Source organism: Scomber scombrus, chromosome 3 (genome assembly GCF_963691925.1).
Source record: "Scomber scombrus chromosome 3, fScoSco1.1, whole genome shotgun sequence".
Classification (NCBI taxonomy): Eukaryota; Metazoa; Chordata; class Actinopteri; order Scombriformes; family Scombridae; genus Scomber; species Scomber scombrus.
Genome location: NC_084972.1, coordinates 13,226,451 through 13,254,051, shown reverse-complemented (window position 1 = coordinate 13,254,051; position 27,601 = coordinate 13,226,451). Strand labels below are relative to the sequence as shown.

Genomic DNA, 27,601 nt, shown 5'->3' with positions numbered 1-27,601 from the left:
AGTACCTGAGGGAGTGTCTGTAGGAGCGGTAGTATTGCTGGATGAGGACTGCTGCTCTACGACTTTGTTGGAACTTCCTCTGCTCATGGAAACTCCGGAAACGACTCTGGATCAGGATGGCTGCCAGGGTCATCCTCTTATAAAGTGCATACTGAGAGAAAAGACAGCAGTGTTGAAAAGCCCTCTGTCAGCAGTAAATATGTACATTTGTGCTGCTAAATACTGAATCTGAACACAATTTTATTTCCAAATTAATGCTACAGATAAAAACAAAATCACAAAAATCCATTACCTTGTAAGATAAACTAAACAATATAATAAAGAGACAATGACCTTAAATGATTTAACTCAATATATAACTATTTTTAGTTCATTAAAATAAATGTACATATATAAATATACAGCCCCAGCCTAAACCAGAAATGTGTGTCTAAGCACCTGAGTCAACAATTGGCAGCAAAAACTATAATCTCAGAATCTGCCAAATTAGCAGCTGAGACTTGTGAAAGCACATTTTGAAGTGACTGCTCACCAAATTTTGTAGTTATAAACGTGTCCCTCTCAAGTCATCATCCACAGACTGAATTTCACTTAACACTTCTGTTAATAAATGTCTATAATAGGTCAAGATGTCTGGGGCGAAATCAAAAATATGTATGATAAAAGTGACTGGACTATAAATAAAACTTTCTACAATGAACACAACTCATGATGTGAACAACACTGACGGTTTTAACTACACAACAAAAGTATTACATGATATTAAGCCATATGGCTTTGGAGCTATTATTGCTATTACAAGATAATAAGTTTATTAATTCATTAATTAATTTCCTTTACAGAAATCAACTGCCAATTCACAAATAAGATAAGATATTCCTTTATTAGTTCCACAATGGGGAAATTATATTATAAATATAGAATATTGATTATAGAATGTAAATGAAAATTATTTATTATTTCATGTCATTTTAAAGTTATGGTTATGGAGAGATCACTTCTATTAGTGCTATTATTCTTGGATATCTAATTCAGCACTTAAGGTCAGCCTCACGTGATCGCAAGTGGTGGACTAATGCTTGCTGTATGTTAACTCTTACCTGCTTGTATCTCTTATAGCAGCGCTGAATCACTGCTGCAATCTCTTTACGTTGTTCCTGAATGGGACCCTGCAGAGAGTTACAGCGTGTTTGTATAAATGTTCACAGTCATTTTAAGCTTTCTCAAATAAATGTGGATTACATAAGAGAGAAATAGGAAAAAAATGAACTGAGTCAAGGCCAGAATTGTAAAAGTGGTGATTAAATGTATGCAATCTGTTTGAGTGGAGGTCATATACTGGATACCTTGTGTTTTCTGAGGGAGTGCAGAGCATCCCTGATGGTCTCATACAGCTCTGCCTGCTCTTCCTCAGTCATCGCTAGACAGGAGTCAGTTTTTCTCTCCTCTTTCATAGTTGCACAGAGGAAGGAGCTCCAGTCAAAGGAGGACGACAGGGCTTGCTTAGCCTGAGGACTCTGCTGATCTTCAGGCCCTGAGAGAGAGTTTGGTTTGGGGATAGGAGTCGAGGGTTTGAAGTTTAGAAACCTGGAAAAAAGAAGAGAGCAAAGACAAAGTTGGATGTAAGTGTGTAAAAAAGATTTATGCAATTTGATTAGATAGAAGTTACATGAATATAGTTGAATTTATGATTCACTGACTCACCTCTCCACTTCACCAAGGTAACCAGACAGTAACCTGACATCACTGCTGATCCCCACTTTCCCAGAGTCTGTTTCAGTCTCCATAGTCTCCTGTTTGAGTCTACCAGTTGAAGCCTCCATGATGTGATCAGCTAGCATCGTAATGTCCATCTGCAACACACACGGCAGGTGTAACTCACACATGTAAAACACCTGCTGCCCTTTAGTGAAATCATCTTTAGTTTTGGTATTTATTTTCATAATTATGCTGATGACGCTAAACTATATGAACTTATTCAAGGGAATGACTGCCTTTAAATCTGTACCTTATTGGTGGGTGAAAAAGTGAAAAAGGGAATGTATCTCTTAACTCTTAACTGTTTAGCTCATACACAACATATGACTGTCTGTGTCATGCTAGATGTGACATGAGGGTACTTCTGACAGTTTGATGGGTTTATGTCAGAAATCCTCGCATCCTACAGCCATGTCTTACAGTGGAGCTGATTATTTTCCAGGTGGAAAAAAGAAAACTGAAGGCATCAGAGCCTTTCTTTGGAACAACTTCCCTGCTGTAATTAGACAGCCAAACACTATAAATAACTAAAACCAGGCTTAAAACTGGTTTATGTTATCTCCCCAATCTATCATTTCAGTGTAAAGCAGTTAGTATTGGGGCCTTGTTCCTGTTAGTAAGAAATTCATATGTGTGCCCTTTTTCCCATTCTTGGTCAGTGATGTTAGTGTGTGCCTGTTTGTGAGTCAGTAACTTGGTTTGTCTGTGGTGTAAATGGTACTGATGTCATCTTCACCAGGTGCCTTTCTTATCACCTTGATGATGTCATATCATGTTAATACCATGTTACATCTGGACCTTCACCCCCACACCACCATCTAGCTATTCAATGTATTTTGCTTAAGTTACAGTCTATTGTCAACATTTAATCTAACCCTTTTTGCACCCTTCCCAACGCTTCTTTAAATGTTTTACCTGATGAGGTTTTCATGGGAGTTTTTTTATTATTCACATTGAGGGTCAAAGTTTGGGGAGAGTTGTTTTCAGAGTTTTTAATTTATTGTCTCATGAATTTTCATGTACTTTTTCCACAAACATGGCATGCATACAAGCAAGTTGCACACAATGTCCATCACATACAGTACACAGAGTTCAGTGTTCATGTACAAGATCCAAAACTGCTCCTAACAGTCTGCTCCTCCTACCTGCAAGTCTTCTGCGTTATCCTGATAGGTCAGCAGCTCTGTCTCCTCTCCCCTGTCAGACAGCACTCTTTGGCGCAGGTGAATGGCCAGTCGTTCTTTTCCTAAAATCCTCCTGGCTAGGCTACGCTGCCCCAAAGTCTGTCTCAGACTCCACCTGGTACCCCCTCCAGACCCCCTTATCCTGGCCTGCAGGTGGGAGAATGGGGTGCTGGGCAGCTGAGGAAGGTTAGGGCTCGAGCTGGCAGGAGGCGTGCTCTGACAGCTGAGGTTGGAGGGTTGACTTTGTAGGGTGTTGGGGAGGAGAGAGCGTTGAGGGTTTGGACTGGGGGAAGAGCTGAGGAGGGAGTTGAGGGTGTTGGTGCTGGGGGTTGAGTTAGCTAGCTGTTGCGGGGTGTCTGGGCTGGGTTTGAGTCTCTTGGCTGGGGGTGGACCTCGCTGTTCTCCCTGGGTTCCCTGTGAGGCTCTGAGTCCTGTTTGGCTCCAGTTCTGGTTCTGGTTGTCTGGCTGGCTCTCTGTCCTGGCTCGCCTCAGCTCTGGAGAAGATAATTGAAAATAGAACTAAATGTAATAATATCAACATCGATTCCTATTGGATATACTGGATGGATACGCTAGCTTATTAAAGGGCCAGTTCACTCAAAACATAAAAAACATATATTCCCCACTTACAGCTAGAAATAACTAGCCATGGTGATAACGTTCAGTTTTTATTTCAGACTGTCCCCAGACAGATCAGAGGAGTATCCAGAGTTAATTGTCAAAATGGCCAAAGTGTAAAAATGTCAAGTTGTGGTTTTACAGGGGGTTATGTGACAAACTATTTCTTGGCCGGGAGCAGTTGTAGTTGCCAGGTAATGGAGAGTTAATGCCTCTGTTACTGGTTTCTTTGCAATACATAACACCCTCGTAAAATGGCAAATTGTTGTTGGTACACTTTGGTATAAAGAAACAATATTATAAAGTGTTAATTCATACATTTCCATTGTTATCAGGTGGTGTTAGGTTGTAAGTCCTAGTTGTAGATTCATCAAATCCCCCACAAATAAAACTGAAACCACCAGCCTGGTTACACTCCATAAGGAGTAAATGGAAAACATTTCCTTGTGTTTTGGGTAAACTGACTCTTTAATGATTCTTCCCTGTTAGTGTTACATCACCATATATACTGGTGGACTTTCCCACCTGAGTTAGAGTTAGGGGTTGGGCTGTTGCTTATTCCACTGAGCTGTGACTCTCCTCTCCACCTGTCCATCCAAGTGTCAGCAGGCTGGCCCTGAGCTTGAGGAGTCTGTTGCAGCTGCTCTAAGAGCTCAGCCAATCGAGTGTGGCCCCGGGATCGGGCAATGTTGAGCGGCAAGCGTCCCAGCGAATCAGGAATAGCCAGGGCTCTTGGGTCCCACTGGTAAAGCACCAGTGCTGCCTCAGTGTGGCCCAGAGCACATGCCCACATCTGGGGAGGCCATAGGAATATACAAGTCATACGCAGCCATGAATAAGAAGAAACATACACTCAAACACACATTTGAGACCATTGATCACTCACCAGTGGAGTGCAGGAGAAGTGGTCTACGTTGAGAGGATCCACTTCCAGCTCGAGGTCAATACTGTCGGCATGCTTGGTGCTGCAGAGCAAGACAACAAATTAACTGTCAGATTCTAAACCTTCATGATGGTGCATCATATTTGTGTGTTACTCACCGCCAGCATATGAGTGTCTGAATGAGCCCTGCATAGCCCTGAGCTGCAGCCAGATGCAGTAAGGTCATTCCTCTGGAGTTCTTACTGTGAACAAGCTGATTGGATGAAGCCCAGCATGGCTGCGACATCATCTTCTCACAAACTACCACCACACGACCCTCGAATGAACCCTGATCAGGAGAGATCTGGAAGATTAGACAGAAAAGGGCACACTGAGTTATGCTTGTAAATCTTGGGAGATCTCTCAGAGTTTTATCTACTTCATTTTTGTTGATTTTTCAAAATGTATTTAGAAATGTCACTAAGTTTCATTTCACCAAGACAGAGTTGTTTCAAGTCGTTTCTTTCAGAGCTCCTAAATTACTGTTGGACTATTATCATGCAGTCATCATGTCTAACCAACACAGTTTTGTTTTAATTAAACATTTTAATATTTTTGAATAAATAAAACAATCCCTACTTTTTGTAAATGTGTGTTTATCTGCACTTCCCACCTGGTGAATGTGTCTCTTCAGACTTGTCAGAACATATAGCTATAAAGGAAAATTTCACCCAAACAAAATCACATCTTTCTGCCTTACTTGAGTCTGCTGATCCGTGCCTCCTCCTCCCTCCACTCCTCCCCCCTTGGTTGCTATGGTTTCTGAGCTGGGGTTCTGATTGGTCATCTCAGCCATCCTCTGTTCCATCTGCTCCAGACGCTCCAAGATGGACATCCTGAACTGGGTATCTACAAAAAATTAAGGTGGGATGAACAGAGCTGTGGGCATAGCTGGATGCTTGTTGTATTTAAGAAAATCAATATTGTGTTTTTAGTAAATCCAACTTAGAGAGGTTTAGAGAGGAGCTCTTCTCTAAAGGGCTCAATACTGAATAAATCAGGACTGAAATTCAATAATACCCCAAACCAACAAAGGGAACCCTTTAAAAATATGTGTGTGTGTGTGTGTGTGTGTGTGTGTGTGTGTGTGTGTGTGTGTGTGTGTGTTTGTTTGTGTGTGTGTGTATTAATGAGTATATATTTAATGACAAATGTAGGTTTTGCATGGCTGTATGCGAATGTGACCCTTTGTTCCAGTGCTGCTGCAGTTTTGCTGCAGTGCACATTATGTCATTGCACCTGCTGCTCTCTCACACAGTCTCTCTATTTTCTCCTCTCATTACTTTCCTATTTTTCTTTCTGCTGTCTGCAGCACACAAACTGAGCAGAAAGGGTGGAGTCATGTCAGTGACACAAAGGCTCAGTCTCCCCCCACTCCACTTCCAGCGACACAGCTCATCTAAATACGAAGCAAAACACTCAACTATCTTAACTGTCAAACACTTAAGAAGCACCTGTAAATGTAAAAAAAAAAAAAAAGTACGTGAAACCACACACATACATCCACTAAAAGTCAAAGTATTGCACACTGGATTTCTCGTAACATAAAACACGGTGGAAATTAGCATTTGCTATAGGATTTTTGTTGTTCAATTCTGATGAAATTATTAATTGATACATGAAAGTATTTCTTTATAAATTTGACAACAACATTTTATAGATATTATGCAGTTTATATTCAGTATATGGATACATTACATGTTAATTATTATAATTAACATGTAATTACTCTCCAAGCAAGCAAAAATGATTTAATTATTATTATTTTCATATATGTTTGTAATATTACCTCCTTTAAAATGTTATTTACTGCATCTTCATATCATATTCTATTTCACAATTCATTTATCCACCTGTTACATGCTACATAAGTGTAGATTTTGCAAAGTGCATGCTGTGAAAAATATGGTGGGAGATGAGAAAGACCACTGGAATGTTGTTAACTCTATTGTTAAGTGTAATTTAAGGCCTTCATTCAAAAATTCATGAATTTATTCATCATTTCAAGATTATAATGGAGTGCCATTTTTCTTTACTAATGGTTTTTATCCACATACGTTAAATGCAAATGTAATTGCTTTTGAGTGTATTAATTATTTGGATTATAAATAATTAGTTATTGTAGTGACATACTTCATGTTCCATACAGGAGTATCTGCTGTTATCTCATTGTTCTGCTATTGAATGACACCTTAACCTGCTTTACAAAGTTAGTTCAGTGGTTAGTTGTGGCTGTGGATATATTGAGCAGTGCTGGACTCTTTACTTGTGAGAACACAATTAGTTTTTTTGTTTATTTAAAAAAACAAAAAACAAAACTTATATATATATTTTGTTGTTGTTGTTGTTGTTTGTTTCTAAATATTGGTGCCATTAAACAACCACACAGATTTTGAAGTGGCACCTCAAGACACAAATCTGTGTTATGGAATGAATTTAAAGAAGAGACAAATAAAAAAAAGCAGCCAAACAAAATAAATGTACAGTATGTAGTACAGTTTGTAAAATTAACCGTAATTAAAGGTGGGAGCTTATACGGCATGTCATTTAAAGTAGCACTCATATTCTTCATATTTGATTTTAATTAACTTTACTTTTGTTCAATTCTGCATGTATCAATACAAACTCAAATTGATTTCAAAGTTAGTTTAATAATAACAGAGGGCTTCAAAACACTTAAAAGGACCAGTATTAATGCATAACATTTAAAATTAACTAATGTTTTACATTGTTGACACCTCAATGTTATATAATATTCAAACTAAATTAAATTCATTTTAATTCTGTCCTTTAGTCATTCAAATTTAAGAGGAAAGTGATTCCTAACTAAGGCATGCACACATTTTTTGTGGCACATGGTCATTAAACCATTCAGCAAGCATAAACGCTCAGAAAATTTACATCACAATGTATAATTGTGTTTGGGTAATCAACAACATCCCCACGTCTCTGCATACAGGCCTGTTATTATCTGGGCCTTTACAGGAACATTACCCTGCTCTCATTTGTTATTTTGAGTTCAGAGGCGCTGTCCACTCGGCTGGTGCTGAAAATGAACAGGTCAACCAATAAGGCTGAACAGGCTTCATGTTATCAGGTCTGCAACCAAAAACCAAGCAGTGCCTCTTTGCTCAACATCTAATGTGCAAACAACGTGAGTACTTGTGGCATTTCTTCTTCCACCTCTTTGTCTACAAATCCGGGCAACACATGTACCACAAACTGAAATACATAAGTGGCTTTAGGCTTTAAAGCTCTGAAGTCGGAATTTAGACAACACACTTATGCCCATCTACAGTAGCTTAACGAGAGAAAAAAACACTTAAACCATGCTACAAACAACACAGACCTGAACACCAATAAAGAGCTCGTTTTGAAGTTATCAATTAAAATCAAATAAGCTACGAACCCAAACAGCGAGTCTCTCTATCTGCTGCTCTCTTTGTTCCCGCTTCTGCGACTCACACATTGCTACTCAGACCGAGCAAAACACAACTAAGTGCAGAGAGAGAGAGAGAGAGAGAGAGAAGAGAGAGAGAAAGAGAGAGAGAGAGAGAGAGTCTCCACGTTGTGTCTGGGAGCGCAGCGCTTTCAAATCACCCGCCAAGACTAGGAAGTAGCAGGAGGCTCGATCGGAAAAAGGCAAAAAAACAAAAAATAAAAAGAAAACAAAAAAAAATTCCACCCGCCAGACTTGGAGCTGCAGGAGGCTCGATCGTCATCGGCACAACAATAGACTGCACACAAATTAAACTGGAGCAATGGCATGTGGAAAAAAATCGTGTGCTGACGCATATTTGCTTAAAACTATTGATCTCTTTCTATTTACCCAGGCAGTGAGCCCTTGTGGTACATTTGAGGCCAAACAAAGGACCTGAGCGAAAATAGGCAGAGCTCGTGTCAAGTCTCGCTCTCATCGCTAAAAGTCAAAGCCAGAGCCTATATATAGCATATATGAAGCCCCACAGCACACTGCCAGTGGTGCTCGACATTTGACTGTCAAGTGGACCGCGATTGTACCATGATGTCCTTGCCCTTCACTCCAGCAAAAAGCCAGCCTGCTGTGACCGTGGAGCTGCATTGCCGCATTGCGCAACGCAGAGACGGGGGCGAACACAGGACATGCCTCGCTGAGGAGACCCGTGTGTTTTCGAGCTGCAATTGCATCAGGAGATATTTGCACACAGAGGCTAATCCCCGCTGCTGCGCATACATTTGCAACCAAACCCTCTGAGCTGACTCAAAGAACACTTAATTGCCCTCTTACGTCTTGCAGTAAGTTTTAATTTGATTCAGTATAATTGAAATCTCAGAGGAACAACATTAAACTCTGGCAAAATAATCCAGACACCGTGCCAACATACAAACATTCATTTATAAACAGCGGTGGCCTAAACAAATTCAAAAAGACAGACAAAAACCTTAATGAATGGGGAACTTGTGAAGATGCAATTTGCAGATACATGTGTCAGAAAACAGGCGTCAAAACAGTTTAAAAGCTAATGTTCAGTCTTGGATCAATCTGCATGCAGAAGGAGTCTGCAGTTCAGCCAAACACCACTGAGCAATGACACCGTACTGGTCAGTACAACAGTGACTGTAGACAAAACATCTCTTAACATGACAGGGCATCAGAGCAAAGCAAAACAGGACAATGACAGTTCAGTTGTGCGCACACACACGTTTTCTTAGTTTTAAGTGTTAAAAAATGTCATCAAGCTAGGTGTAGAGGCCGTACAAAAAAGAGGAAGGGATATATTTGATTTAATTTGAGGTTTAACTTACAATAAAATAAAACAGCATGTCAAAAACCGAAAATAATACAAACGCGCATGTTGTTGATACATGCACAAGACAGTATGATAAGAATGTAATGTTACATCAGCACGGTGTGTGTGGTCAAAACAATAAGACGAATGGTCTCACCGTCCAGGGACAGCCAGTCATGCTGAGAAGATGGGAGAGCAGGAAGGTCGCGCGCCTTGTATTCAAACACCACAGAGGAAGAGATGACCTCACCCCCCATAGCTACCTGCAGCATGACGAGTCCTGTGTCATGGGCTGGAAACAGACATGAGGGAAAGAGTTAGTAAGAGTGACTGTGCAAGGAGATAAAGTCATTTCAGGACAGTAAGATAACCATATTATATATTGTGGATGTCTAGTGTTGCTTTGCTATAGTTTACATACAGGAGACTATTTGCCTTGCAGTTTTCCATGACGGCACTTAAAGAAGCAGGATGTGACTAATGTATCCCTTACCTTTACCATCCCAAAAAACATTTCTAAGGATATATGTGTACACTGTGTGCCTGCCTGTATGCCTCCTCACAATGTTCTTTTTGTATTGTTCTTATCTTCTTTTATAAAAAGCGACTGTATCGCTTGATAAAGGATTGCAGCCCATTATGTTAGACTCTCACTTTGTATGCTGGAGGAAAACCTTTTTCCTAGAAGTTGCTTATTTTTGGGATCAGTGAAGTGAAGTTTGGGGTAAGGTTAAAAATAGCCAAATAATGTCAGTAATGAGAATATCTGCACAGTGTCTGGTGTATATCAGTGTGTGAGAGACAGTGAATGTGTGCATACACATGTGTGTTACCTGGGCAGTAGCAGCGCAGGACCCCAGGTTGGATGAGGGCAGCAGGGACACTGATGTGGTCAAAGAGACAACTGTACTCACTGCTCGACTCCAACCAGGGACCTGTGATGAGGACCTTTACTCCACCCTGCAGCACAAACACAGGCTTTAGTCTAATATTGCACAGTGCCGCCTGTTTGTCTTCAGGGATTTGCAACTGAGTAACCTGTAATTTTCAACATTGTTAACAAAGAGACACAAGAGTCTGTGAGAATGAGTCACATCACTGCATGCAAACTACAATGTGCTGTTAGTAGTCTATGAAGATGTAGGTACATGTGTATGTAGGCTTGTGTGTGTATACATATAATTTAAATGTGTGTGAATCAAATATCCTTATTCCATCTGTCCCAAAAACACACATTAGAGACAGAGTAAACAAATATAAACAGGTAAGTTAATGACAAACATAATAGTGAAAAAACCCTGAGGAACCCCTAGAGGATGTACTGCTTCTTACATCCAAGTGGAACAAGGTTGTTCAAACCATCTGAACGACATTGCCATGTGTTCTCTCTAGCGAAGCTAAAAATAATACAAAAACAACATATTGTCCCTCACAACTTATAGAGTCATGAGCTTACAGTTCACAATAGTGAAAAGGGTAAGAGTTGCAGCATTTGGTGGTATGTTTTTGGAATTTGTAGTGCTCCATTTTAGTTCATGCTTAAAATTATACCAGCAGCCTCTGAGTCTTTGGGGGAAAACAGTTTCAAGAAACTCAAAACTATGCAATAATCAGTATGACGCAACGCTGATGATCCTGGAACAAAGCTGCAGGAGAATATTAGCTAAATATGTACAAATATTGCATGAACCTTTGATGCCGCACATAGTTTAGTTATTAAAAGTATCTGACAAACTTTGACAAGTGTTATTTTGAAAATGACAGAAAGTGGTTTGAGGCAATGCAAAGTTTCATCATAATTCAGTGACTTAAGTGGTGTCTAAAATATTATATATGTGGTACATGGATGAATTAATGAAGCCACCCAGGGGAATCGGTGTAATATTGAAATTTCATTAAAATCCAATCAGCTGAGTCTGAGATATTCAAACTCCTTAACGACCACACAGCCAGGCTGGTGGTCTTGGCACAAATTGCGCTGTGCATGATTCCAGCGTTTAACGTCAGTACAGGCCACAGTCAATCATGTGAAGGAGGGACTGTATTCACTGTAGGGAATGATGATGAATAAATAATGAGTGATAATCATGTTGGGTTTACTAACCTCTGGATAAGACCACTCTGGGGAGTAGTCGGTCACACCAAAAAGCCTTCCAGTTTCCTGCAGCAGTCCCAGAGCTCCCTGCTCCACCTCTGAGCCCTGCAGGTGGCCTGTTCCAGTGCCCTGCTCTTCTCCTGCTGCCCCCTCCTGGGGCATCAGAACTCCAGTAACAGCTGCCCCCACGCCACCTCCAGACCCCTCAACTGAGATGAAATCATTGATAAGATCAGAGAACTGGCTTCCAAATGAAGCCTCAAAGCCTTCCAGACTGATGGCTGCTCCTGCCCCAGCTGTTGAAGCTGATACCCCCCCACTTTGCTGAGGAAGAGGAGAACTGTAGAGCGCCCCTTCAATGCCTGTACCAGCAGCTATCGATTGGGGGCTGGCCACCACTGAACTGCTGTTCCCTGACAAGCTTACACCGTTACAGAGAATGTCACTTTCCCCTCCTCCCCCTCCTCCTCCTCCTCCTCCACCAGCACCACCTCCACCACCTCCTCCGCCCTCCTCTCCTCCCCCATTGTCTTCTGTGGGTTGCAGGAAGTGCTCTGCATCCACACTTGTGTAAGTTTCATGATGATCTCCAGATTTAATAAGTAACTCTCCTCCATTCTCAGGAGCTTTGTCTAAGCCCCCAACATCCCGATGTACCCTGCTGCTGGACTGGTCAATGTTCGTATCCTGTGGTGTCAGAGGGAAGGAGCCCACTGCCGCTCTTTGTCCATTCCTTCCACACAGGGCCTGCTGGTCTGGACTGGCTTGGTGGATGTGTGTATGCGGGTCTCCGTTGGTGACTGGAGAGTCTGTTGGCACCGTTGGCAGGCCTATGAATGTCTGGGCCTCGCCTGATTCCTGGGTAGCCTCTGTTCCATTGGTCTGCAGCTGGGAGGGCTGGCTTGTCTGTGGGGAGGCCTGGAGGAAGAGGTTTGGGGAGGGATGGTGTACAGGCTGGTTCAGGCTTGGGACACAGGCTGACGACATCACAGCACTGAAGTCCATCTGCTCCAGGGTGGTGCTGGGGCTGAGGCCTGTGCCTTCTCCCACATAGCTACTCTGATTGGCCAATGGCTGCTCTAGGGGTACAGCTTCTGTCTTGATGTTGTTGACAAGGGCAGGGTTGTAGACAAAGCCATTTGAGGAACAGTGGAGTCCTCCATCATCACCGTTACACCCTTCATTCTTCCCTCCACCCCCTCCGTATGTCTGGCCCTGCTTGGGGTTGTTGAGGAAGCAATCAGGGTCAAAGGTCATGGTGGTCTCAGGAAGGCTGACTCCTCCACCAGAATCTAGAGAGCTGGAGAGAACTAACTCTCCTCCCTCCCCTAAGCCCACCCCGCCAGGGAACGATGCAAACCTCTGGTTTTCAGGGGCAACAGCCAACAGGATGCCGGCAGTGGTGCTCTCGTGGGTGGATGCCAGTAGGTGTGTGTGGCCAGCAGAATAAACAGTGTCCCCGGTCAGTGTGGTGACCTCTGACATGAACACGGCTGTGCTCTGCGACAAGCCAACCCCAATGGCAAGTGCAGGACTGTCAGCCATGTCGCTGGTGATTGACAATGGGGAGCTTTGGGTGGTGTCAGGGACTTCCACCTGGTTGGTGGAGGTAGACGAGGACACCTCCATGCTGCTCTGTGGGAGTAGGGAGGGTTTGGTTATCCTGCCATTCCTCCTGTCTCCTGCACCTGCTCTGCTCCTGCCCCCCCCAGGACTGGGCTCTGTCTGGCCCTCTGACACATCGCTGTTCTGGACTTCTGTGCCATCTGCTTCCTCAGCTCTCTGGCCCGCCACTACACCAGTACCCACTGCAGCTCCACCCCCTGCTGCTGCCCCTGACTCCTGCTTGGATGAGATGATGCGCTGCTTGACACTGGAACATTTCTGATGCAAGCTGCTTCCAGCACCTGACAGAGGAGACAGCAAAACAAAGGAAAAAAGATAATGCAAATTGTCCTTTAATTTGCTAATGTCAATCTTATTATAAGTAAGTAATATTGCATTACCTCACATACATTTGACTGTATGTGATGGCGCCCTCCAGTGGTGGGAATGTAAACTGAAAACTGAGTACATGAATATTGATGCTTGAGCTTTGAAAACTTACATCCATGCAAACTGCAGAATTTGGGTTTTTCAAGACAATTTCAACATATGAAAGTATTATTTCCAATTTCTAAATGTATTTACAATCAATTTTTTGTATTTAGCAGACACATTTTTCTGTTATTGTCAGGCACATAAAGCCCATAGAAACCACACAAGGATCACGTCAGTGATCAATAGAGAGGAGCCAGGAAAAGAAAAGCCGAAAGCTGTTTTGTGTGAGCAGATGAGGGTAGGGTAGGGTAGGAGCAGCAAGAAGGAATATAATTTCAGTGGAGAGAGTGAGAAATGAGGTACTATTTAAGTCAACAAGCCACTTTGGGAAGCTGTCCTTATTTGCCCTTCAAAATCAGATCAAAAGATGGTTGAGATTAGGTAAGAGTGTGTGTTGGAGTTTGTACTGGAGTTATCTACCCTCTCTGATGCTCATTTATGAATAATACATGCTGGATATTTCAGGCAGCACCATCTACTTTCTCTGTATCCCTCCGTCTTTTTTGGGTGCAATGTGTATCGGCCTGTAGGTGGCAGCATGGCGCTGACTGTCAAAACCCTCAAAAACAAATAAAATCTGTATAACACCTTGCTGTACTGATGTATCTTATTTAGGTGTCTCTTAAAAGAACAATGTTTGTCTTTAAATAGCATGATTTTGTAATGCAGGGTGGTATTAATACACTTTCATGTTGACAAGAAGGAAAAAATGTGTCAAATCTTTCATCATCAAAATCATCAAATCAAAATCATCAAATAAAAAACTAACCTGAATCCAGCTTTCAGAAAATACAGCTACTATTTTTTGGCTTATTTGTTTGTTTGTTTTTACCTTTATGTTTGTGCTAAATTCTGAACTTATTAAATTAGATTATTAAGAGAGAAATGTCCATATCATCTCTGAACTGAACGGCTGTAGTCACCTTCTGTCTTAGTTGAAGTAATTCAGAAGTTCATTACACTATGATATAATTGTATATTATACTTTTATAAAAAAAATATCTGTATTTTAGTGTTACTACACTGTTTTCCTACTGATGAATTCTGAGGCTTGGCCACAGTAGGTTTTGTCATCATCTTTATCATGATGATATAATATCACCATTATCATGATGAGTGGTATTGTTATGGACTTAGTGACTCATTTTCTCAGGCTTCAGGAGAGTGTGAGGGCTGAAACATGAGAGCTTGAGTGTAGGAGGGAAGTGAGTGTTGTAGTGACGGAAAAGCTAACTCACACATGGGTTTGAGTTGTCCAATGAGCTCCTCCTTGCTCCACTTGGCCCACTCCTTCCTGTCTGTGTTGATGGAACAGAGGACAGGACCGCATGGCTTCCCACTATCGTCCACTGCCGGCACATTCAGATAGTGTACCAGCACAATGTCTGGGTTCTACAGAACAGAAACACAAACACACACACACACACACACACACACACGCACGCACGCACGCACGCACGCACGCACGCACGCACGCACACACACACACACACACACACACACACACACACACACACACACACACACACACACACACAGACACACACACACAGCGTTAGTTTAATGTGATATTTATTCATTAATTCACTGTCATGCTTTTACCACATATAAAGAGAGAAAGAGATAAAATGACAGTCTGGAGGGGATGTGGGGAAGGAAAGCAGGAGAGAGAGTTGAGGTCAGGGAGGAGGTCGGACATAGCGTGTCAAATAAGATCCTCTCACCTGCCCATAAAATATTTAACAGCTCAAGCCCACTCATCACTCTCTCTAACCCTGCAGAGGCATTGGAAGTGTCTACATGTGTGTTTGTGAGTGTATGTGTGTGTGTGTGTGTGTGTTGTGTGTTTGTGTGTGAGTGTGTGTGTGTGTGTGTGTGTGTGTGTGTGTGTGTGTGTGTGTGTGTGTGTGTGTGTGTGTGTGTGTGTGTGTGGTATAGAGAGAGAATGAGAGAAACAGAGGGAGAGAGCAGGTCAGAGTAGTTCTCACTATACTGTAGGCCACCAGCAGACCTATGGAATTTCTGCCCCATGAATGATTCAACAGGTGTGTTCAAGTGTGTGTGTGTGTGTGTTTGTGCGTGTGCGCGTATATGTGTGTGTGTGATTGAGAGAGAGAAGCTCCTCTTGATGAAAGATTCAGTAGACAGACTCAGGTGAGGGGGAGGACCTGCTGAGGTGGAACACTTTTCTCTCTAAAAGAGGATGGCACATTGCACAGCACCACACTGTGCAATGCCACAGCAGTCACAGACTGATTTATGATCATATTCATTGATGTGTTTTGATATCTGCACAAAGGGCAGAAAATGACACATTACAGATAAAGCAAGTTGAATTTGCCTTTATAATTTTAGACTGCAAGAATCACACTAGTCTGGCATGCTGAAAAAGAAAATATATTGGGTAAGGGCATATTCAATTTAGGGCCGGTGGCTTGAATGTCCTTGTAAACTTCATGTGACAAATTATGCAGGAAATTCTGGCAAAGAATACATAAATATGTATGAATTTCCATATTTTAAATGAACATTGCTGGGTATTCAATATTTTCTTTGAAATGAACAGAGAGACATGGAGCGAGGGGAAGTGTAAATGTATGTGGGCATGTTTAAGATTCATCGTGTAACCTGTCGTCTGAAGATGATGAGGTCCTAGTGACCATCTCTTGCATGGCCAATAGCGGGAGAGACATCTGTGTGTGTGCATGTGAGTGTGCGTGTGTGTAACTGCTGCTCTCCGTTTTCTTTCACATGAGCAGTAGAGTGAGTCCAACATCTCTATGGAAAACAACATGTTTTTATACACAGGGGACGCCTGTGCGTGTGTGTGTGTGTGTGTGTGTGTGTGTGTGTGTGTGTGTGTTTGTGTGAGTGTGTTGTGTGTGCTGTTCGTAGCACAGAGGGGTGTTTTCTTGGAGAGGACCACATAGAGAGAAATGCCTGAGTCCTTGAAGCTCACTACAGGTTTTTGAGAGTAAGGGTTAGATAACACGCTGTGATCTGGAAGTTACAGTCAACTTCTGGCAAAGAAATGCTTTTACTTCTCTGCACTGTGCGTGTCTGTGTCTGTATGTTAGCATTATACTAGATCTATAGGCACAGCATAATAATGGCATTGTAACTGTGTGTGTGTGAGTAGGACACTAAACTCAGACACGCCATCCAGTGTTATTATGACCTCAGCTTTGTGATAGTATTTCCAGCCTAGTCCGCCTCATTAATTTAGAAGAGGAGGATGTTTATTGCTAGTTTATGCTTTAACTCACTGTTCTGTTTTGAAAACATAATGGACAATTTTACACATGAAACTTTGTGTATAACTAAAAATATACCACTTTTCTGAAGTTTTCTTTTGCGTAGAAGATGGCAAATAAATCCTAACATAGCTGGAATAAATGTTACAAGATAGCCATATTGTGAGGGCCTGAAATGACAAAGCTACGCAGCTATAAACAACAGCTAATAACCAGTTATCACCACTCTATAAATTTGCTGCAGTCTTGTTTTGTACGTATATAAATGTGTGAGAAAAGGCAAGGCTGGGAAGGGGGGTGGGCTTACCTGCAGCAGCCAATAGCATCTACGGTGGAAGGTGGGGATGATGGAGGAGTGGACGTAGCAGCCATACAGACACTAGAGAGAGGAGAGGAGAGGAGAGGAGAGGAGAGGAGAGGAGAGGAGAGGAGAGGAGAGGAGAGGAGAGGAGAGGAGAGGAGAGGAGAGGAGAGGAGAGGAGAGGAGAGGAGATTGCAGGGGAAACGAGAAAAGAAAAAGGGAGGAAGCAAGACAAAAAAGCGTATACGGAGAAGAGGAGGAGAGGACAGTAAAGGAGAGAATAGTAGAGGAGAACTTAGGTTATACCCACTTAGGTTGTATTGATTGCGGTGATAAAACTGAATCGCAAAGATGCTGTATGGGTTTTTTCCTAATGTCTCTTCTAAAATGTCATAAATCTGATATTGGCAATCACAGCACAAGAGACGGTAAAATGTACTGCCTCGGCAGGACTAGATATAACCAACTTGGAATTCAAAAAAAGTCACAGTGTTGACAGCTTAAAGTCACTGCAATACAAATTTCTAACAGTGAAGAAAACAAAGGAAGAGGAGTAACTAGGTGTTAAGGTGAAAAAGATGAGAAAAAGGAAGTTTCAATGTCTCTAGCCCTGACTATATTCAGCAGAGGATGTGTGTGTAAAAACAATGTAAAAACAGAAAAATGTATAATTAGAGGCTGACACACAAATTTCACAACTTAAGAATAACTATATGTTTATGAAGGGTGTTGCACAAAATGCTTTGATAATGATTGTATCACAATATCTTTTTTTTGGACCAAAAACTTTCAAAACTAGCTTCCGTTATGATGAACATTGTTTTGATATTCTGGTCACTACTCAAAAAGTGACACGAATAAAACGATTCTCAGCTCTAATGAAGTGTTTGTTTGTGTTATTTGACAGAGGAAAGATGAAATGATGACTGAAAAGCATTCTATCAAGGTCATCAATGGCACTTTTTCACATGCAGTAAAATCACAAATCACACGCACGCACGCACGCACGCACGCACGCACGCACGCACAAACACACACACACACACACACACACACACACACATTAACACACACACACACACACACACTCAAATACATCGGATGTGTTTAAAGACAAAATTGCACCCACAAACACAAATACTCAGCAATCAGGCTGTATATAATAAACACTTAAACTCGTTCTGTTTTCTTTCTCATACACACTCATATTTTCTTGCCATTTTGCCTCTTCTCAGAAGTAGCCCGCCCTCTATCTAAAGTGTGTTTTGCCAAAGGCAGAGTGCATTTCCATATATTTCCATTCGATATGAGGAGGCTCTCCATCCAGGGTTATGTTTTTCTCTCCCACTTCCTGCCTCTCCCCATCCTCCTTCTCTCCCTCTGCTCATCTCACTGCCCTGCTCTGCTCATTCCCTCATTCCTGTGCCCCGCTCTACACACTGCTTGCTTGCTTGCTTGGGGGGTCCTGGGAAGAGGTGACACAAACAATTACTGAGCATATACCAGGCAGAGAAACACTTGCCTTTGTATGTGTGTTCATGCACGATTGCAGAAAAATGCATGTGAGATGAATGTCAATGGGAGTGTGGGGTCGTAAATAATAGAGGTGCAGAATACTTGATCTCAATTATTCCCTTTACCTCAGTGTCTCTTTTGCCTGTCTCCTGCTCACCTTTAATGCACAGCTATTGAGCCTATCATCCATAAACATCCATGTGCTACCTCACTTTCCCTCTTTCACTTTCCCTTCTACCTCATCCTTTCTGTTTCTGACACATGCATGCTCACTCCTCTCACCTCTTGGTATATTCCTGCTGAATAATCAATTTTTGAGCCGGCTGATGTGACTCAAACACACACACACACGCGCACAAACGCACAGACGCTGCCTTGAGACTGGATCGATACCCCTCTCTGTTCTGCTGAAGGAGGCATTGACATCATTCCTGGCCTCAGGCCAAACACACTCTTATCCTTCAGAAGAGAGAGAGAGAGAGAGAGAGAGAGAGAGAGAGAGAGAGAGAGAGAGAGAGAGAGGGGGGAAGGGAGACACCACACGCTCTCAGGTAGCACATTGGCCTGTAGCTCCAGCATTTGTGTTTGGGTGTACATTTGTGTTACATGTATGTGTCTACTAGTAGTGAAGGAGAGTAAGATAAGGACAAGATTGGCAGTGAACTCGTACTTGGCACCAAACAAGATCTTCGACTTGTTTTTCCTTTGCAGCCTCTCACCTCTACTCCCTGGACTTTGAGCTTCATATGATCCTCTCGGGTGGTCTTCCCATCTTTCCTTTTCTTCCAGCAGTAGCCATCTTTCCTGTACTTCACCTTCTTACGATTGTAGAGGATCATAGAGCCATTTTGAGGCCTGTTGGAAAACAGGATAAAGAGTTAGAGACAGACACACAGAATATTGTATTAGTTTGACAAAACAGAATAAATGTTGTGCACAGTGTTAAACTTTTGTGAAACCGACAGCCATTCAACTCCATGGAAACTGAATAGATTATTTTCATGCTGACATTTTAAACTATCCAAACTCTCCTGCATTGCTTATTCATAACCAGTCAACACAAGCAAAAACATGTTCATGGTTCAAGTTAGCCGGTCGCATGCACCCGCCTCTTTCTCATATACAGACTCACACTCCTACGTGTTAATATTTTAGTAGGGTGATTTATCAGCGCAGCAAGGATATTGGCCTCTAAGCTCCCATACACCTGGTGGGATGAACATGCATGCACACATACACACACATACACAAACACACACGCTCACACTAGGAGCCATACATGTAGAGAGATCAGAGATGGCAGGACCTACTGTCGTGTGTTCTTTGGGTTCAATGTCAAACCTGCTGTTCAGCAATCAATCATTACACTTCTAAAACATTAAGGACAGGTGTGTGTGTTCCTGTGAGTTTGTGTGTGGGTGGAGAAAAAAATGCTTCTTTGCCTTATCTCATGACAACAGAAAGAGAACAGGCCCGTTAACAATCAATAAACTAGCACATACTCACAAGTGCTCTCTCTCTTTCTCTCATACACACACACACACACACACACACACACACACACACACACACACACACACACACACACACACACACACACACACACACACACACACACACACACACACACACACACACACACACACACACACACCTCATCTCTCCTTTCCCTGCCCTCCTCTTCTCAATCAACCTCCAGTCTTTATCCCTCTTATCATACTGTCTCTTCATTTTCTCTTCACTGCTTCTTCAGTCCCTCCATTCTGTTCTCCTTTCCACTATTTCTCATCTTTTCATCTCATCTATTCCTTTTGCTACCACCATAACCTATTGTCTCCTCTCCTCTTTTCTCCTCTCCTCTCCTCTCCTCTCCTCTCCTCTCCTCTAGAGTTTGATGTAGACACATCTATATGGACTGAGATGATTGCAATTTACTCAGAACACTGTGTGTAGTGAAATTGAATTTACTTTGAGCTGATTTTCTTTGACACCTTAAATCTGTTCTGTTTTGGGGTGAGCCTGCCAGCTTCTTAGCGGAGTGGAGACCCCCACCCTCCGATCAAAGCCGAGTTTAGTCTCTGTCTCAAGCAGTGTGAGTCATCTCAGAGCTGCTGATTCTAATCATGTTATGGAGAAGATGGATGAGATCAGATGTGTGCCTGTGTGTGTATGTGGGTGCATGTGTGTGTGTGTCTACACGCACCTGGGAAAGTGGGACCTAGAGGTAATACGAGGACTATGCCAGTGTCTGCTTAATTTGCAAAGTGTAACTGCATTTATCATTGTCTGAATAATAATATCTCAATATTTTTCGATTCAAAGGCTTTATTGCGATGAAAGCTACAAGAAGAATTTTTGCCAAAAGCATCAAAGTGCAATTCTACAAAGGATTTTCTCTTTTTCTTTGAAAATACTTCTTTATCACTTGACCTGATTTTGTGTATCTCAGCCTAAAGAACAGCACACCCTTCAGGTGGTGGCTGCATAGCATTTTCATACACATTTTCAGTACACACACTTTCCTGTGTGCAGGCTTTCCTGTGAGTGTCATGTGGGCGATACCCATAGGCCGCCAACTCCAAGGTTGGGCCCACGCCTATGCCCGATCCACCATTTAAAGATTAACGTTACATGTGCTAGCTGGTGAAAGCATGGTTAACTGAAGCATTAACCACATACAGGTAGGTTGTTGTTTTTTGTTTTAGACTATGTTTTTGCATAAAAATGCATTATAATCCATATTTCTATTTGTATGTGGTACAGAGCTAACGTTAGATGCGATTGCTGTTATGCTGCAGAAGGACTCAAGTTTGTCTTAAGGTAAAAGACATGCAAAGTGAGGTATAATGGTACACTCTTTGGTATTATAATCACTGCAAATGACTAGACGCACTAGCCCTTGGCCAAGGGGTTGACCCTTTTGCTGACTGGTTAGTGCAGCTGTCCGTGGCCTGGAGGACTGGGGTTAGACACCCAACATGGGAACCCTCCATCACTCTTACTTTAGTGTCAGAAGTGAGATGGCTAGACTGTGAGGCCATCAGACGGCTGTGAGCAACACGAATCAGACAAGTTCAATGCTTGATCCTCCACAGTGTGTGTGTGTGTGTGTGTGTGTGTGTGTGTGTGTGTGTGTGTGTGTGTGTGTGTGTGTGTGTGTGTGTGTGTGTGTTCTGTTGCCCAAGGGTGATATGATTTATATGGACAACAGTATTTAAGGATTTTCTTGTGACATGCTTTTCAGAGTGTAAGTCAGTATAGTGTCTTAGTGTGTGTAAAGCAGTGTACAACAGAAATATGACTTGTGAGATCCATACAGTTTAAAGGGTCCTGCCTCCAGGTGTGGTTGATAGTGGCATCATTTATTTTTAAGAATACCTGTCTGTGTGTTAGTCCAATGTGTATGGTAAGTTGTTTAGTTACATCTGATGGATGAGAACCCAGTCACTGGTAAAACATGAAATTAACCCTAACCCATGTTATTCAAAAATAATCATAGCAAACCTAAGAACTATAAAGGCATAAAGTCACTCAACAAAAAAGCTTTCAGCCACTGTAACCAAGTAGTATCACTATCTTGTCAAGTGGGTTGGAAATAGATAACCAATGAAGAAATCAAATGCTGAATTCCTCTGTGAACATAACTGTGAAAGATTCTAGTTTTCATATTCAGACTGTAATCATGTGGTCTGTCAAATAGCTAGAATCAAAATCAACCCAGGCTTTAGAAAAATCTTTGATTTTCATGTGTTCATTTTTTAGCCATCTGCTCTTGTTATCTATTGTCAGTTCTGCAGTCCAAGTGAAATGGATACAGTTGTCAGCAGTGAAAAGGTAAATTGAATGTCATGTAGACATTTGATGGAAATAAATAACCATATAAACCTTTGGATATGAAATGTCTTGGTCTTCAGTCTGTCTGGTAACAATGAATGTTACAATATATCATTTGCAACAGTGTCAAAAAACATTGCCTAGTGTGTGCAACAGTATCCGACTTGGAAAAATGCCTCTGGTGTGTAGGACCTGTATCCTCCTTCAAGTGGCTTGGCTATAAATGCAGAGGAGATATTAAATGAATTGGCAAAAGGCAGTAGGTGGATATATGCGCTGTGTTCTGTGGTATGACTAACCACTCTATAGACACCTATAGAAAATGGTCCTGGTACACAGCACTATTTTTCACAGTTTAATGACGATGTCATTATGAAACTGAAGACAGCTATCTCACTTTTTCAGAATGAGATTGATTGTAACATGTGTCATATGTGTGATATAATTCAGATTACATAAAGATATTTATTTTTGCTTCATTGGCACTGACCAGATCTGTCAAGGTGTCATGCAATTCACCTTATTTTCACCTGAATGTGTGAACCTTAACATCAATAAAAGTGTCTCTTAAGTAGTGAATATTTTTGCTGTTTTTGTGTATTTTGAGATCAGTGCAGTGACAGGAGAACAACTTCAATAGACATATAGTGTTAAAATGTATATATTCCAAATGTGCTTGTTCAGGGGTCTGGCATAAATCCAGCCTCAAACGAATTATGAATGACAACACCCAAGACCTGTCCTAGGTGATTATCTTTATAAAGTTTCTTAAACTCTATAATATACCATCTATAACTTCATTAAAATTTAAAAAAAATGTTCACCATTTAAACGAGAAACAGTCAGATATCCTGTCAGATAACATACCAGATGATGATCAGCACATATCTGACAAGTCACAAGATAATGATGATGATGATGATGATAATGATGATGACAACAAACCAGTGATACCTGATGCTGAAACACCTTATGGGTCAGACACAAGTATCCTGGTTATGCCCAACACATCAAAAAGTTGGTTGCTGTGTGTCTTTGAACTGAACCTTCAAATGTTCTTTGTCTACACACATGACCTATTTTTACACAGCACACCAGTGTCACTGAAAACTGGATTTGTAGAAAGAAGAAACATCATCATTCTCGTAGGCGGTCACACTGACACACAGACACATAGAAGCCTGTCACACAACATAACAAGACACAGTTATGTCCAGTTTGGAAGTTGCTGTAATGAACAGACCAAACACTGTCAAAACAACTGTCAAAAACAACTGAATTCAAAATGGCGTGGACTCAACCAACAAAACACAGTTACCAAAATGGCGCTGCTGTAACCGCTTTATCTTTCCTGTTAAATTCTCTAAAGTCTTATCAAATTCAGAATGACCCAAATTGGATCTGTACGAAGCAGAAACACCACCATTCTCGTAGGCGGTGACATATACACATAGAAGCCACATAGAAGCCCTTCACCCAACACAACAAGACACAACTTTTTTATGAATCACATTTTTAACCTTCCCATTTCTACTGGTATAGTTCCTGGATTCTGGACAACTGCTCATGTTGACCCCCTGCATAAGGGTGGAGAAAGGAGTGATCCAAATAATTGTAGACCAGTATCCAAAATTCTACAATCACTGGTAAACTGATTGAGTGTGTGTTGACAGGGGTTCAGGGAGGGTTTAACAGTTTGTCAACAGCTCTGGGAAAAAAGCAGTATTGTATTAATAATATATTAATAATCACATTGATGTTCTCCGAGCTGCACTTAATGATCTTAAACTTTATATTAATTGTAAACTTTATTTGTATATTAAAGTTTATATTATTGTTTTGAGGTAGAGGTAACAGTAGCAAAAACATATTTCCACTGTACAAGGATCCATTATTGAGAGTTAATGAATATAAATACCTTGGCATTTGGATAGATGACAAACTCACATTCAAACTTCATATAGACAATCTTAAGAAAAAAATTGAATTAAAAAAAAAATTCCTGTGTTTTGTAGGAAAAGGATTGTTGTTTTTTCTTTATGTCATAGATTATGGTGATGTGATTTACAGGCATGCCTCTGCTGCTACTCTTGAGCCCTTAAAGACTGTTTACTACTCTGCTCTTAGGTTTATTACCGGTGATGTTTATAGCACCCATCATTGCATCCTGTATGTAAAAGTTGGGTGGTCTTCTCTTTCTGAGAGACGTGACTAGCATACGTAATTAATCTACAAGGCCCTTATTGGGAAGCTGCCATCTTACATCACACCTATGCTAGATTGGTCCTCGACACCAGATCACACTCAATTTAATGACTTGATTTAATGTTTGTTCTGAGCTTGGAAGATCTCCTTTATTATTTTTAACGCTGACTGCCTGGAACACTATTACATGTGAATTAAATGAATACTCTGGTAAACCGTGGACAATTTATGTCTATGATCACCTCATAACCTCTGTTAGCAACTGTTTTAATCTTTTATTATCTTTCCATATACACTTGTTTGATTGATTTGTTTATATCCTGTGTCTTGTATATTTTATTAACTGTACAGGCATACTAAATTGATTGTTTGCTTTTGTCATTATTATTTTATATCTTATTCTTTTTACTCAACTTCATTGTAAACGAGGACCAGCCCTGAATGATTTTATCGAGTGTAAATAAAGGCAATATATATTTATAATATGGCCATACTGATCCACCACTGGGCAGGTTTGGAGAAAATGGCCCCCTATATGATATAGACCCGAGTGTATTTGTGTGTGTGTGTGTGCGTGCGTGCGTTTGTGTGCAGGTGCGTGCACATGGACGATGCCCGTGCGCCTCGCAAACCCTCTGATTCAAGCAGACATAAATGCTATTGATTATAACTGGGCTGTGATGTGTGGGATATAAAAAGCTTTTCCACCGTTCAACAGTGTAGCAGAGCGAAAACAGAGAAGGCAAGTGGAGAAGAGTAGGGAAAAAAAAGAAGGCAAGATAAAGAGACAGAGTGGGCGAGTGAGTGAGTCCGGTAAAGGGAGGAGAGAAGGAGGAGCAGATGAGAAAAGTGAGAGGAGAGGGAGAGAGGAGGTAACAGTTATTACTTTGAACTGATTAGGTATTTCGGAGAGGGGAGAAATGAAGGTCATTGATTGTTATCTTAGTATTGCTCCTACAAATGTGCAAACGCATGCGCATATATGGACTCAAACACACATGCACGCACTGTCACGCACACACATAAATGTCACTGGCTCCGTTAGCTGAGCTCCTTTCCATCTGATGGGATTAGGTGTAATCTGTTCTAATCGTGCCTCGTGTCATGTGTAAATGGGATTATATCTAACTGCTGCTCAATAACACCAATATGACTGCTGCTGCTGTTGCTGCTGGGAGTCTGAGGCTATACGGCAGCACAACCAATCAATGAGAAATCCATCCACAACATAAACTGTGCAGCTGGCCTCAGGCTGCTCCTGAGAAGAGTCCTTCAGCTTGCACAATGGAAGCGCGGAGGCATCACCTTAGGCTTTCAGTGATGTCAGTAATCAGAAAATGCTTCACTTACTTTCCTTTTTCTGTCCTTTTCTTTCTTTCTCTCTTTTTTGTCATACCTACATCTGTATTAACTAAAGTAAATGTCAATAAGGTGAATTGTGAATTATTAAAATTGCCTTTCTTCTTTATTCTTTCATCCTCTCTCTCTCTCCTTCCATCCTTGCGTCCTTCCTGACTCCTCTCTCCATTCTAGGAAAAGAGCTACCTATGGTTCATTTGGATCGATGAATATTCAGTTCTGGCATGTGAATCCCCGTTCACAGCCCCATCTTATATACACACATTCTCCCCCCACCCCTTTATGTCTGAATTATACATCACTTATCCTAATACATTTACATACATTAATACTCCATTTCCAGCTGACTAGGTGCTTTACAGTCCAGCCATGTTCTGAAGCGTACTCTACATGTAGAGTAGCCCGTCAGCAGGACCCTTTGGAGACAGTTGACGTACATCTCTAATGTTTTAATCAAACTCAGTTACTGGGTTTAAAACATCACAAGTCACTGACTGATTAAACAATGCTGTGTTTCTACGTGGGTGTGTGTGCATGTGTGGAAACCAATGTCTGCGCTCTCCTCACCTGGTTTTTGGCGATGTCGTCAGCCATTCATCATGTTTCTCAAAAGTGATGAGATATGCAGCAATCTCCTGGAGAGACAAAGACAAGACAGAAAGGTTATATTGGAGTGTGTGCGTGAGTATGTGTGTGTGTGTCACAGGGAGATAAAACATAACAGGTATTTCCAGATGACCTGCTGATGCCCACAGAGAGTGTGTCACTATCTGATTGCCACGGTGAGGTCTGGGCGCCTGATTGGTCACAGAGCAGCCAGTCAGGAGACAGATATAGAGGACAGACCCTCAGGGCCAGCAACCAATCACACTCACCGACACACTGATGTCTCCCTCCACTGGGGAGGAAAAGCTATCTCCTAAATACACACACACATGCTACATAAACACGCACACACACACTGGGGGTGCAGACCCATACACTAGCTGAGAGAGTGCGCTGATAGGAAAAGTTTTCTTGTACTTTGCAGTTTCACAGTTTCCCGTCAGATAAAGCCTGCTCCTAACTTGATTCTTAATTCCTCTGGCTCTCTTTTCATCTCCTCGGCTCTCGTTTCCACACTATTTCTATTCTTCCTCCACACTCACATGAATCCAGTATGGAAAAAGAAAGTTCAAATCATACAGGTGCATTCTACCGAGAGTAAGGCAAAACAAAACGTCCGTACACACAGACAGAGACACACAGAAATGCAGCCCAAAGAAACCCTTGTTTATACCTCCTGCTTTTTAGTCGCTCATGCAACACCGCCTTTCCCCTTTGCTCGGTGAACTCTCTCACCCCTGGCTTCCTCCTTGAAACATCATTCTCTCTCTCCCTATCTCTGACTCCCATCGCACCCACTTGTTGTGAAAGACTATGAAATGTAAATTGTCCTCTTAAGGCAATCAGTGTTTGAAATGTGGCACAAAGCAATAGTGAAGAAGACATCAACACTCCAGCACTCCTTCATCTGCCCCCTCAGATCAACAGTCTCCACTCCAGACCTCCTCTCCTTCTCTTCCTCTCTGTGTCTTTCTGTTTGTGTGTGTGTGTGTGTGTGTGTGTGTGTGTGTGTGTGTGTGTGTGTGTGTGCGTGTGTGTGTGTGTGAGTGAGTGTGTGTCTGTGTGTTTAGATATTTGTCCC

The 27,601-nt window shown here is 41.7% G+C and overlaps 2 protein-coding genes across 2 annotated transcripts in view; one reads left to right on the top strand and one right to left on the bottom strand.

The window, feature by feature from the left end:
- LOC133978113 (heme transporter hrg1-A-like) overlaps window positions 1-27,601 on the top strand; it is a 138,903-nt gene that overhangs the window by 41,349 nt on the left and 69,953 nt on the right. The gene's annotated exons all lie outside the window — the stretch shown is intronic.
- Window positions 1-27,601, bottom strand: part of LOC133977757 (calmodulin-binding transcription activator 1-like) — a 55,984-nt gene that overhangs the window by 3,874 nt on the left and 24,509 nt on the right. Inside the window, exons 4-19 of the mRNA XM_062416023.1 lie at window positions 26,482-26,549; window positions 19,236-19,371; window positions 17,008-17,079; window positions 14,685-14,838; window positions 11,356-13,253; window positions 10,085-10,211; window positions 9,409-9,543; window positions 5,183-5,331; window positions 4,602-4,786; window positions 4,447-4,525; window positions 4,078-4,353; window positions 2,904-3,434; window positions 1,705-1,853; window positions 1,347-1,587; window positions 1,101-1,169; window positions 6-151 (exon numbers count right to left, since the gene is read on the bottom strand). Of these exons, the coding sequence (XP_062272007.1) occupies window positions 6-151; window positions 1,101-1,169; window positions 1,347-1,587; window positions 1,705-1,853; window positions 2,904-3,434; window positions 4,078-4,353; window positions 4,447-4,525; window positions 4,602-4,786; window positions 5,183-5,331; window positions 9,409-9,543; window positions 10,085-10,211; window positions 11,356-13,253; window positions 14,685-14,838; window positions 17,008-17,079; window positions 19,236-19,371; window positions 26,482-26,549 (4,415 nt within the window). The remainder of the gene's footprint in view (window positions 1-5; window positions 152-1,100; window positions 1,170-1,346; window positions 1,588-1,704; window positions 1,854-2,903; window positions 3,435-4,077; window positions 4,354-4,446; window positions 4,526-4,601; window positions 4,787-5,182; window positions 5,332-9,408; window positions 9,544-10,084; window positions 10,212-11,355; window positions 13,254-14,684; window positions 14,839-17,007; window positions 17,080-19,235; window positions 19,372-26,481; window positions 26,550-27,601) is intronic.